The following is an 11,983-nucleotide window of genomic DNA, read 5'->3' on the forward strand; positions in this document are numbered from 1 at the left end:
CCATACTAAAACATACAGTATACACTTCAGGTAAAGTACAAACACTGATCTTTACATAGTGAAAAAGACAGCTGCTTAGTTTCTGCTACAAAATATAAATCCTTTACGATCACACTTAACTGTGACAGTCTGAAAAGCCGAGTGCACGACTGAAGGCATGTTTATTTCATTTTACAATGCCTGAAGATTTCATATAACTTGAGTCAACTTGAGGTTCCGTCCATAAAAGAAATGAAAAACGACCTGCCTTCACTCCGGCACGCAAAATAAAAACGAACTGATTCTCGGCTGCATGGGTTACATACGGCACGGCTGAGCATCTGACAGAGGAGCGAGTCTTCATAATAATATTAATAATAATAATGGGGCAGCAATATTTTACACTTTATTTACAAATATACATGCTAAAAATGGAAAATTAACCTGTAGCTGTATGTTCATAAGCACCTCTCTTTGACCCTCACCTCACGTTCTATTTCTCTATTTTTTTGTAAACATCTGCACAAGAAAAGGGTACAGGTGCTTCAGAGTCCATCGCTGAGATTCTGGAGTGTGTATGTGTTTTCATAGAGACAGAAAAAGAAAGTGAGAGAATTTTTCAGAAGTCGTCCATTAAAGTCCATTAGCACTGATCTTGGATTTCTGCGCCAGTTCTGCTCCTTTCGCCTGACAGAAAGAAAAAAAACAAAAACAGAGATGAGCAGCTACACAGCAGCTGTATCCAATTAACTGCATTTCCTAGCTTTTTTTAAACAGCTCTAACTCGGTGCATGTGTGTGGTGTGTAATTCAAGGGCTTCAGTGGTAATGAGGAGATTTGGAAGGCTACTGGTCATGTGACTAAAAGATTTTGTGAGAAATTTGGTTTTTGTAATGATGAGTACTGTTTAGCTCTGATTTTACTGCCGTCCTCTTCCAGCAGGGTGCGGCAGAATTAGCAACTCTGGTTGCATCACAGAAAGGGGATTGTGTAGATTTTGGGAGACTTAATCAGTTCACGGCATATTTTGTTGCTTTATTTAAGCAACACAACACACACACACAGACACACTTACATGGATTAACTGAGCTTCTGGAGATGGCATTTCCAACTCACGCTGTTTATCTGCCAGTTCCTCTGCCTGAGATACACAGAAAAAAAACAGCATTTAAACAGATTAGATTAACATAATGACACTGAAATCCATACAACACTTTAAATATTACACATTCTAGACTAGGGGAGTGCAGAGCCGCGAGTGCGGAGCCGCATGTGGTTCTTTCATTCCTCTGCTGCGGCTCCCTGTGGCTTTGGAAAATAAATAATTAGTATTTTATTTAAATTTATTTTAATTCAGTAGTTTATTTTAAATGTAATTCTAAATTTGAAGATTAAATATGGTGATTTTGTAACATTTGTTGTTTAAAAAAATGTCACAACCGCCAGCACACGGTTTATGTAAATGCTCCTTTTTTTCTTTTTCTTTTTTATTAGTTCAGGCTCAGAAGCAGACACCATTACTGGTTTGCTGCAGGTGGATATTTTAAGTTCTGCACTTCATTTAAAAAGCACAAATTGACTGAGTATTTGGTTTGAAAGTAAACTTCAATCCACTGTTTTTTTTTCCCTACTGAGTTCAAAATGTTTTTGTTTCATTGCAGAAATAAAATTGTTTTCTCTGTAGCAATTAATTGATTTAATAAATGCAACACATTATAGCTTTTTTTATACATAAAAATAAAAAATAAATAAAAATTTTTTTTTATTTAAGATGTTAAATGTTCTTTTCTGTGGGAAACCTTTGAGTGTTTTAAGGTTGCCAACTCCTGCTCTAGACTATGGTCACAAATTTCACACATCTCTCTACAAGTCAATTGTTAAATCAATAATCAATTACTCATTACTAAGAACAAGACACACGTTTGTCATTTAAAGTTTTACTTACAGTTCGGGTGGCACAATCCCAAGACATTAATTACAGATTTAAAGATTAAATAACCAAAAATGTATTAACTGACGAATTTGGTGTTGTTTTGGAAAAAGAAATCAAGTCAATTAAGGCTTTTAATAATACTCCAGAACTTCCAGATCTTATACAGTATGCACCACAAGGGGCCGCACTTGCAGGTCAAACCTTATATAAAGTAATAGTTATTGACATTCTGCAAAAGAAACAGCCAGAATCAAAAATTAACTTTGTCAGGCTGAGGAAATTTGAGCCAGCTCTGTTGCCAGATTGCGCAGTTTTGCGGTAACTGGTCTAATTTATCATCCTTGGCTGTAAAGGAGTTTCAACACCGAAAATTTTGTGGGTTTTTTTTTTTCCACGACAATGATGATCACTGTGAAATTTGCAAAGAGAATCCTTTTACAAATACTGAAAAGAACTTACTAACCTTCTTGTCCTTGATGACGGGGGCGGAGTCAATCAGCATTTCCACAGGAGAGGAAACGGACTTTGCTTCACTCTCAACAGGAGACTTCTATTACACACACACACACACACACGTTACATTACATAACATTCAGCTGATCTTAGAAACATCTCATCAATTGTTTGTGTGTGTAAGCAGATTCCTGGCATTCCAAGACCAAAAAACTGAGTCTCACAGATTAGATGCAAGCTACATCTGGACAAAAAAACAAACAAAAAAAAAAAAACAATAAAATAGAAAACTCTTAGACTATGAGAAGCAAAATCCAGTGGACAGATGACAATTTCCCAGGCTCAGTCCCCTTACCCTGCACTCTCACCCCAATTGGAATACGCGGGAAAAAAAAATAATATTGATGTAAAACACAAAATAATTTATTGATCTTAAAACACTGGAAAAATGGATGCAGAAAAATAAAGAGCTAGATTTAGAGTAAAAATCTTAGTTTTCAGGATCTCATGCTGGGGAGGCGGTTTATCATTTCAACCAGAAAACGACCCAAAGCATAACGCTATGCAAACACAGGAGTGTCTTCACGACAACAGTATGAAGGTCATGGAGCGGCCAAGCCAGAGTCCGGACCAGAGGTTCACTATCGAACTGGCTCTGAACCGGCACTGGCACCAGACATAAATTAGCATCCCCGTTCACTTTGGTGGAAAAGGGGTAATAAAGCGTCTCCCTGGTGTCCAGAAAGACCGGAACATGACGTTGTGTACCGACATTTTGAGCTTGAACAATTCCGTCAAGAAAAAAGGAAGAAACTCCTGAAAAAAAGTTGTGACAAGCTTCACAATTCACAACCAGACCTGAACATGTAATCGCGCACACAATGGAAACACAGTTTTATTGGTAAAATATACAAGAATTCTCTCTAATGACACTTAATTGAGCGACACACTAACGGAATCACTGATGTAAAGTAAAAATAAAATGCATTGCGGAACACTCGCAAACCGCGTTGCTCGCAATCCGAGGTTTCAGTGTACTAGGTGATGGATCTGAATACTTAGGGAAATGGGAAATTTGAATCTTTTTAAACAATGACAAATCTCACAATCTTCAAAAAGGATTTGAATCTAGTGTGAAATGCAACAAGCTGTGAAAAATCTGAAAGGGTCTGAAAACTTTTTTTGCATGCTTTTTAAAACCTACGCACCTCCAGTTTGGGCACGGGAGGAATAACAGGTGCTTTTGGTATGAGGTCCGTCAGGTACATGGCTCTGGAAAGCAGCAGCAAAGATGGAGGGACATTTTCCTTCAAGTGAAGATCAAGCCACTGTAACGCACAACACAGAATGGCATTAATGCATCTTTATTAGGTGTAAACAGTTCAGAGTTTGAGATTAAATGTAGCGTGGATCCATTCCAAAATAAGTAAATAAATAAAATTGCTCCAAGTGCATTCATTACTAACGCATACATGCCCTACTGCCGGTCACTTTTTGTACAGAGGTACTGCGCTTTACGATGACGTACCTGTTGGAGTTGTAGCCGTAGCTGATCTGTCGAGAGACCGAGTGACCTCATCCCTCGACTCCTACACGCAGCCTGAAGCTCCGTTACGGTCATTGCTGAGACTCCTTCCTTAGAGATCATCTAAACAGAGGTGAGAGTAGGACACAGGAACAAGATGCTTTATTCAATTCAATTTTAGTTGTACAGTGCTTTTAATAATTGTCACCATCATTATATATATATATATATATATATATATATATATATATATATGAACCAAAATGATCAGATTGTCCCATTTATTAACAACGTTACAGGACATCCTGCCCCATTCACAGGCGGAGTTGCTCGTTACCTCGTCGTCGACTCTGATGTTGCGCAGCTGTAGCATGAGCTGAAAGCGCAGGAGGTTGTTGGTGCCGATGGGCTGCAGCTCCAGCAGCTTACACAGAGCCACCAGCTGGGGGCGCTCCAAATGCTCCAGCGTCAATTCGTCCTCGAAAAGCTTGGAGAATTTCACAATGTCTTTCGTGGTGGGCTGCTCACCCGTGTGTCTCACCTGGACCAGAACAACCAGAGGGTGATACAGGGTTTCTTTATGCGCAGGCAGAGATTACATTTAGGTGTAATATTCCTCCTTTTCTTAATGCCATGCCAGCTTCTACAGCTACATTCTTGGCAAGTCATTTTTGTTATTCAATACTTAAACTAGATAAAATGTTTAAAATTAAATTTAAAACCATTTGTTTTTTTAAAAGAGTCAACAAAATTAAGTAAGTTCCTTAAAAGAGTTACAGTCAAATAAAATATATTTGATGAACAGAAGGGTTCTGCGTGATAAACATTGTGGTGGATTTTCTCTTGACAGTAAAAATGTGTGTGTGGTTTTTGAGTGTCCTATCCTGCATCTTGTACAAGTCACTTGATTTAAAATTGGTTTTAAATCTGGGAAAGGTATAAAGCATTTGATTGATTTTTTTTTTTGGATAATGCTTTGGGTGTAATATAAAAATAAAAAAATCATTTTAAAAAGTGTATGGTGTCACGGTATAAGCAAAGACAGATGCATGAGCTATTTAAATCGCACAGATGTAAGGAAAAAAAAAAATTATAAACTACACAATTACCAAAAAGGTTTTTATAAACTTGGAAAATGCTTAAAAATGTATAGCCATCATAACTGTATAATGAATTTGATGGACAACATAAAAAACAAAAATAATAATAATTCACACAGCTCCAACTTCATGTTTGAGTAAAAACCTTATTTGTAGCATTGTGCAACTTCTAAAACTTTTACTTTATTGTACTACAGATTTTAAGAAAACAACTTCATCTCGATTTATTTCTTCGTACCTGCTGGACATAAGTTGAGAACTGCTGCGTCTCGTCTCCTCCCACAGCTGCTTTGTTCCTGCGGGCCATCTCAGCGATCGTCTCCTGCAGAAACTTTGCCAACTCCAGTTTAGCCGCGAGTCCCTTCTTCTGCTTCTCCTCCTGTAGTGACGATTAAACTCAACCTCTAAATGCTCCGGCTTGAAGCTTAAAACAAACTTGAGCCAATAAAGATTTGAAGAGTCAATGCACTATAGCACAGTCACCTGTTTCTGTAATTAGTTTATAATAAACAAACGTATTGTATCGTTCAGCAGGAGGCTGCCTGAGATCACATCATTTTAGGTAGCGTAGTGTGTTCTTCGCTCAGAAAGAGAGACGGACACAAATAGGAACAGATCAGGTTATTTTTACTTGCCTTCTTGGACTCCGTTTCGAAAGTAGAGGGCAGCATTTCAGGGAAGAGCTTTAGGAAAACAGGAAGCAGGAACTCCATGAAGGGGACAATGATGAATACCATGAAAGGGACAAGCCGGAACAGATCCGCACACGTCCTCATCAGCTGCAAAGGGGAGGGCGAGAAACAGCTTTGCATTAGCTGTTACGTTACATTAAAGCATGATGTAAATGCGAAACCAACTCCACAAGATTTTAGTATCGAATGCGGTCATTGTTAAATCATATAATGCCCTACAAACACACAGTGCTAAGCTCTCGATTTTCTGAGCGTCTGTCTGTGATGAAACTCTGCCACAGTGTGTGTAAATTCCCCTGAACGTACCCGCCTCCGCTCCCTACGTGTGAGCTGTTGTCCATGCAGCAGCCTCCACACCATGCGCGCGGCGATCTTCGTGTCGATTCCCAGCAGCCGGAAGCCGTGGTAGTAATGCTTCAGCTCATCCAGCACTCTCTGGCCCAGAGACTTACGAGCAACTGCTTTGATGGGTTCTGGAACAACGTCACCCTTCACATCTTCACCATTAGAGGGCGTGCTCTTTACTTCCTGGAGCCATGTGCAGGAGGAGTGAAGGGTCCGAGCGGGGGTGTAGAAGGTCTGTGGGCTGGTGGTGGGTGAGATGTGAAGATAGAGGGGTCTGGGGGCACTGTAGGACGAGAGCTCCAACGTTGCGATGTGATACCGGATGCAGGACGACGAGAGAGGGGAGCAGGGTGGTCGTTTGGAGAGCAAGTACGATCCCCTGAGGAGAAGATAAAACATGCGACAAGTTTGGACACAAAAAACAATCAATTATAGCCTTTCTTTAGCAAACAGTTCTGATAAGATACTTTAAAAAGACAGATGGCTGCATTGGGTTACATTTAATTAAAAAAAATTTAACCATATTATATACGCAGAAATTTTAACTGAGGCCAAAATTTTATCCAAGTCACATTTCATAAGAAAAAAAAAAGAAATCTGTATAATAGTACTAGTTTGTCAAATGTTTCTCAAACAACTGTATTTCTTACAGGTTTTGAAATGTTAAAACACACTTAAAGTATTTTCACTAAAATGCTATGTAACTCTTGTAAAGGGTGATTTTAATGTCTTGTGCAAAGCAATTATCTTTTTTCCCCCTGAAAATCTTCTACAGTCCAAAAGGTGGCACTGAACTTCAATAAACCTAAAATTTGAAGAAAAATAAATATTCCCACAAAAACACAGGAAATGCTGAGTGGTAGCTCAGTAGTTAAGGCTTTAGACTACAGTTCAGGAAGGTCCCAGGTTCAAATCCCACGACCATCAAGTTGTCCCTGTTGAGCCACTGAGTGAGGCCCTTAACCGCTCAGATGTATAATGAGATAAAAATTCAAGTTGCTCTGGAAATGGGCGTCTGCTAAATGCATACATGTAATGTAAATGTCTGTAGATATTTTCCAGAAATTTGTCAATTTTAGAGAGTTTACCTGAACAGCTCAAAATGTGAGAATTAATTATGAATAGAAAACAAACAAAAAACAAAAAAGACCCATAACTTCAGAATTCATCTGGCTGCTTCTGTCTTTTGTCACATCATCAATAAACAAGTGACCCAGTGCCATTGGAAGCCATGCATGCCCATGCCATCACTCTGCCTCCACCATGTTTTACAGAAGTTGTGGTGTGCTTTGGATCATTAGCTGTTCCAAGTCTTTTCCATACTTTCTACTTCCCATTATTCTGGTACAGGTTGATCTTAGCCTCATCTGTCCAAAGAATGCTGTTCCAGAACTGGGCTGGCTTCTTTAGGTGTTTCTTGCCAAAGTCAATTCTGGCCTCTTTATTTTTGACGCAGATTAATGGTTTGCATCCTGTGGTGAATCCTTTGTATTTACTCTCATGAAATCTCCTCTTCATGGTAGACTTAGATACTGATACACCTACTTCCTGGAGAGTGTTCTTCACTTGAGTTGATGTTATGAAGGGGTCTTTCTTCACCATGGAAAGGATTCTGTGATCATCCACCACTGTTGTCTTCCAGGCCTTTTTGAGTTCCCAAGCTCACCAGTGCACTCTATTTTTTTTCAGCCTCATGATAGTCTGTTTCACCTCCTTTGACTGCATGTTGTGTGTTCACAGCTACAGCTTCCAAATGCAAACGCTACACCTGGAATCAACTCCAGACCTTTAAACTGCTTAATTGATAACAGGTTAACGAGGGAAGAGCCCATGCAGCCTTTTTTTCAGCCTTCTGAGTCTTTTGTCCAATTACTTTTGGTCCCTTAAAAAAAGAGGCGGCTACGTCTTAAAGAGCTTAATTAATACACACTTGCTCCAATTTGGATGTGAATACTCTCAAATTACAACTGAGAGTCTGCACTTTAAACCCATATTGCTTATATAATTGTATCCTGAATATTTTCGTAAACAGCTAAAATAACAAAACTTGTGTCACTGTCCAAATATTTTTGGGCCTAACTGTATATTTACACATTGAGTAGAGATGGAAATCACCAGGGATCACTCCATATGATATCAAAACACAGAGGTGCAGGTTCGATCTGCATTGTGATTCTGTAAGTATCACCGTTTTGTAAATATTCCAATTTTTTTTTTTTTAACAATTCTAAACAAACTTTGCAAACGCCTCACTTCTACCACACAGGAAGCTGTGGTACAGTTTAGAGCCACCTGTACGTTTACAGAGAAATGGCATTTGAGGCAGTATAATGTTGCATTTATAATAGTTTTTACAAATAAATAAAAATTTAGGAGTCACAGCAGCAATACAAAAGAATCACCACACATCTCTAGCATTTACATGTTTTGTTTTGGTTTTTTTTAACACACCCCACCATTCAGTCATCCTATAAACACTAGGTATTAATAAAAACACTATTTCATGTGGCAATCCCCTAAACACAACAGTAAATCCAAAAGTAAAAGCAAACACCAAACAACACCCCTGTGTTAAAAGATAACACCCAGCTTCATATCATAATAAATGTCTACATATACAAGAACAATTTTTCTATTACATTTCTATCACTCAGTGACAAATTAAATTTTAAATTTCAGGATTGATAAAGTATCTATCTATCTATCTATCTATCTATCTATCACAATAAATAAATTAGCTAAATTTGCGGACAATACAACGGTCTTGATCCGCTGTGGAACACAGCCAATAGACATTTTGTTAGCCGTTATGTAATTACAAAAAGCTTATAAATCTCTTTCTTTGACTCTACTGCAGTTTTGTTGCTTTTTTTAAATGAAAGATGACAAACACAAACCAAAACGATATCTCTTTAGTAGTGAAGCCTAAAAATGTTTTGAGATCATGTTTGGCTGCTGTATCAAAAAGTTTAGATTATTGACAGTTTTGTTGAGTTTGAAAGGAACTCATCAGAACACAAACTAATGCAGCGTTAAAAATAGATATTTTTAAATGCACCACCTTTTTTTTTTTATTAAACTTCTCAGACATTACTAGCAAAGGCAGTAAGACCATTTATCAGATACCCCAATGCAAACTGACTTTCTACTTATACAATAATAATAAAAATAAGTTCATTCTAGTTCAGCAAGTCAGGGAAGTTTTGCAGTTAATGAGCACATCATTTAGGTACCCTGTGCAGCCTTTTATCACGAGAAATCACTAAGCCCTGATGTATGCTTATGAACACTAAAAAATTAAATAAAAATCTCATTACTGCTCCAGGTTTAATTTATTAATCGTTTAGGTGAAGTCCGCTGTGATTTCTTTAAAGATTTTAAAAAAAGATGAAAACAAGTGCCCTTAAAAAGCACACGGAAACAGATCCCGTGTTGTTTTTAGAGTGAAGTGGTAGCTCAGTGCATCTTAGAATGTACTATTGGGTAGAAGGTTGAAGGTTTAAATTCCAGCTTAAACCACCATGCTACGCTGCTTACTGATACCCACGATGCAGTTCCCCCACCTGCTCAGCTGTATAAATGAGATCAACCCAAGTTACTCCGGACAAGGGCGTCTGCCAAACGGCGTCATTGTAAACGCAAATTTAAGCTCAGATTAGAACACATAATAGCTACACACCGAGTCACCTCACCTCCTTATCACCTCCCTAACGACATAACACTGAGAGCGTGTTTATCGTCACACGTCGAAATTCATTACATCTCTGAAATGGACCTCACCTCGATCTGGTGACTGCGAGCAGCACCTGGGAGCTGAAGACGGCCATGATGATGGTGGTCTCACCGCACGCGCCGTCCTGCCAAAACATAAATAGACAACACACACAGTCAGACTTATATTCAACAAAAAGTCAGGAGTGGAAAAGACAGAAGGGAGCTGAGGGTCATTCAGTTTCCCACAGGGGATAAAACACTGCTGTGGTGATGTGTCGCAACGTCACACGACACCAAATAACTTGGACACGTGTGTCTGTGTCTGTCAGATTGCTACTTGCTAATTTGGTAACAGACTCACATAGCTCAGAGCCAAACTGAAAGCCATGTCTGCCATTTCATAAATGTTAAATACATGCAAAGTAAAAGTAAGGAAACTGCTTTGTTTGTCATTACAGAAGACACTCTGCAAGCTCATTTTCACTTCTTTAAATAATTTTACCAGAAATGATCAAAATTGACTTAAAATATGCTACCTGTAGTTTTAGGATATAAGCATTTCTGGGGGAAAACAAAGAAAAACAAAGAAATCCTAAAGTGCACAAAGTGCTCAGGTGTACTAATATATAACGATCCTCAACAATGACGTCATAAAAACTTTTCAGAAATGTTGACCTTCATTGTCGAGCCTTTTACAGCATTTGAATTTGTACTGAATTATTTGAATAAGTGTTAATGTTACATTAAACGACACTAAATAATTGGACACATGATGTGCACTTATTATTTTAAAGAGTCATTTTGGGATTCGATTCCTTACATCCAGTGATATAAACAAAATCTAAATTATTATTTGCAGTTAAACAAATAATTTCATTATCTGTGACAATAAGAGAAGACAAACCTGAAAAATATTTTTAGTTTACACTCATCTACAGTGCTGCAACAACACCATGGATACGAGCAATAATCAATACTCTCTACATGATCGGACGTGTACCAATCGGATACATACGGCACTAATAAGGGCGCTGGAAGCAAATTTTTGTTCCTTTTTACGTAGTCCACATTTAAAGGGAGCATAGATCGATTTGGAACGCAGCCCAAGGTCTAAACATGCGGCAACGTTATTGCGTGATTTTCATAAACAGCCAGCAAACTACTGTGGAAACGTGACAGTTCTAAAGTAAATGTGAAGCAAACAAATACCTTTTCGAAATGTTAGGTGTCCTAAAAAGACCTCGTTGTTTAGACGGAATTCATTTGACGCAGCTGGAAGGAAAATGGAGTTTGGTAATAAGGGTCAAATTTCTTCTTTGAGGTCCAGCAAAAACTATCCTTCTACAAACGATATAAGCCATTCACGATACTCAAACTCCTTAAAAGTTATCTGTTTTTGTAAAAATACAGCGTCGAGGTGAGAAAATCAGACGCTAAGGCACTCAGTGGACCATACCAGCAGCGTATAACCGACTAGGCCGAGTTCTACCCGCTACCGGCCTTACCGACAGAATCGACAGCCGAAACAGCTGAGATGCCCGGATGAGGGATGAGCCCTAATGTGATTGACAGGAAATGAAACCAATCAGAATGTAAGTTAAAAGTGAGCTGAGTCTCAATTGGCCAATAGGCTGTCGGGAGTTTTTTTTAACGACAGGATGTGATTGACAGAAGAGTCAACCAATAGAGTCATGCAACGACTGGCCAATCTTTTTCATGGAACCGAACATGCGATACTGGGGATTACCCACCATAGCGCGCGTAAGATCGAGTGCCTGATCTCAGATCAGCATCGGTGCCATATTTGAGCAGAAAATGGTGGAAAAACTGTTCAGGGAACGGATGTCATTTAATGAAGCGTCATATTACATACAGTTTGTGCGGTCAGTTTACGCAGACGTCGGTCTTGTTTTGTTGCCTGGGGAACCACACACACACACACACACACACACACACACACTTGACTCATAGTTTCAGTACTGTATCTGGAAACCTACTGTACAAGCAGTGGAATATTCCAACAAAGCGTAATAAAAGTTTATAAACCGTTCCCTGGTTTAGGGAAGAAATACACGGTCGCAATGCAAATGTCTGTATTCCTGTAAGCTTATGTTATCACTGATAGTATAGATTAGGTTGAAAAACAGTAAGGGAAGTATTAGCCGCAGATGTTAGCTGTTGGCTCTACGTCAACGCATCCGCCATATTGGAGAGGGTAAGACTCACTGGTTGGGTACTCGTG

At 38.8% G+C, this 11,983-nt stretch overlaps 1 protein-coding gene across 2 annotated transcripts; it reads right to left on the minus strand.

Moving 5' to 3' along the window:
• Positions 1–553: 553 nt before the first annotated feature.
• Positions 554–11,281, minus strand: letm2 (leucine zipper-EF-hand containing transmembrane protein 2). Of its 2 annotated transcripts, XM_053476221.1 has the most exons (12): positions 11,198–11,252; positions 10,951–11,013; positions 9,808–9,884; positions 5,989–6,406; positions 5,626–5,769; positions 5,229–5,369; positions 4,228–4,431; positions 3,894–4,013; positions 3,574–3,693; positions 2,376–2,462; positions 1,055–1,120; positions 554–666 (listed from the first exon to the last, which is right to left on the minus strand). In XM_053476221.1, exons 3-12 carry the CDS (start codon positions 9,852–9,854, stop codon positions 613–615), a joined length of 1,401 nt encoding a protein of 466 aa, XP_053332196.1. In that variant the 5' UTR covers positions 9,855–9,884; positions 10,951–11,013; positions 11,198–11,252; the 3' UTR covers positions 554–612. The 2 variants fall into 2 exon arrangements, with proteins under 2 accessions (XP_053332196.1, XP_053332195.1); XM_053476220.1 differs by having other exon boundaries at positions 10,951–11,281.
• Between the last annotated feature and the right edge of the window lie 702 nt (positions 11,282–11,983).

The sequence above is a fragment of the Clarias gariepinus genome, chromosome 17 (genome assembly GCF_024256425.1).
Source record: "Clarias gariepinus isolate MV-2021 ecotype Netherlands chromosome 17, CGAR_prim_01v2, whole genome shotgun sequence".
Taxonomy (NCBI): Eukaryota; Metazoa; Chordata; class Actinopteri; order Siluriformes; family Clariidae; genus Clarias; species Clarias gariepinus.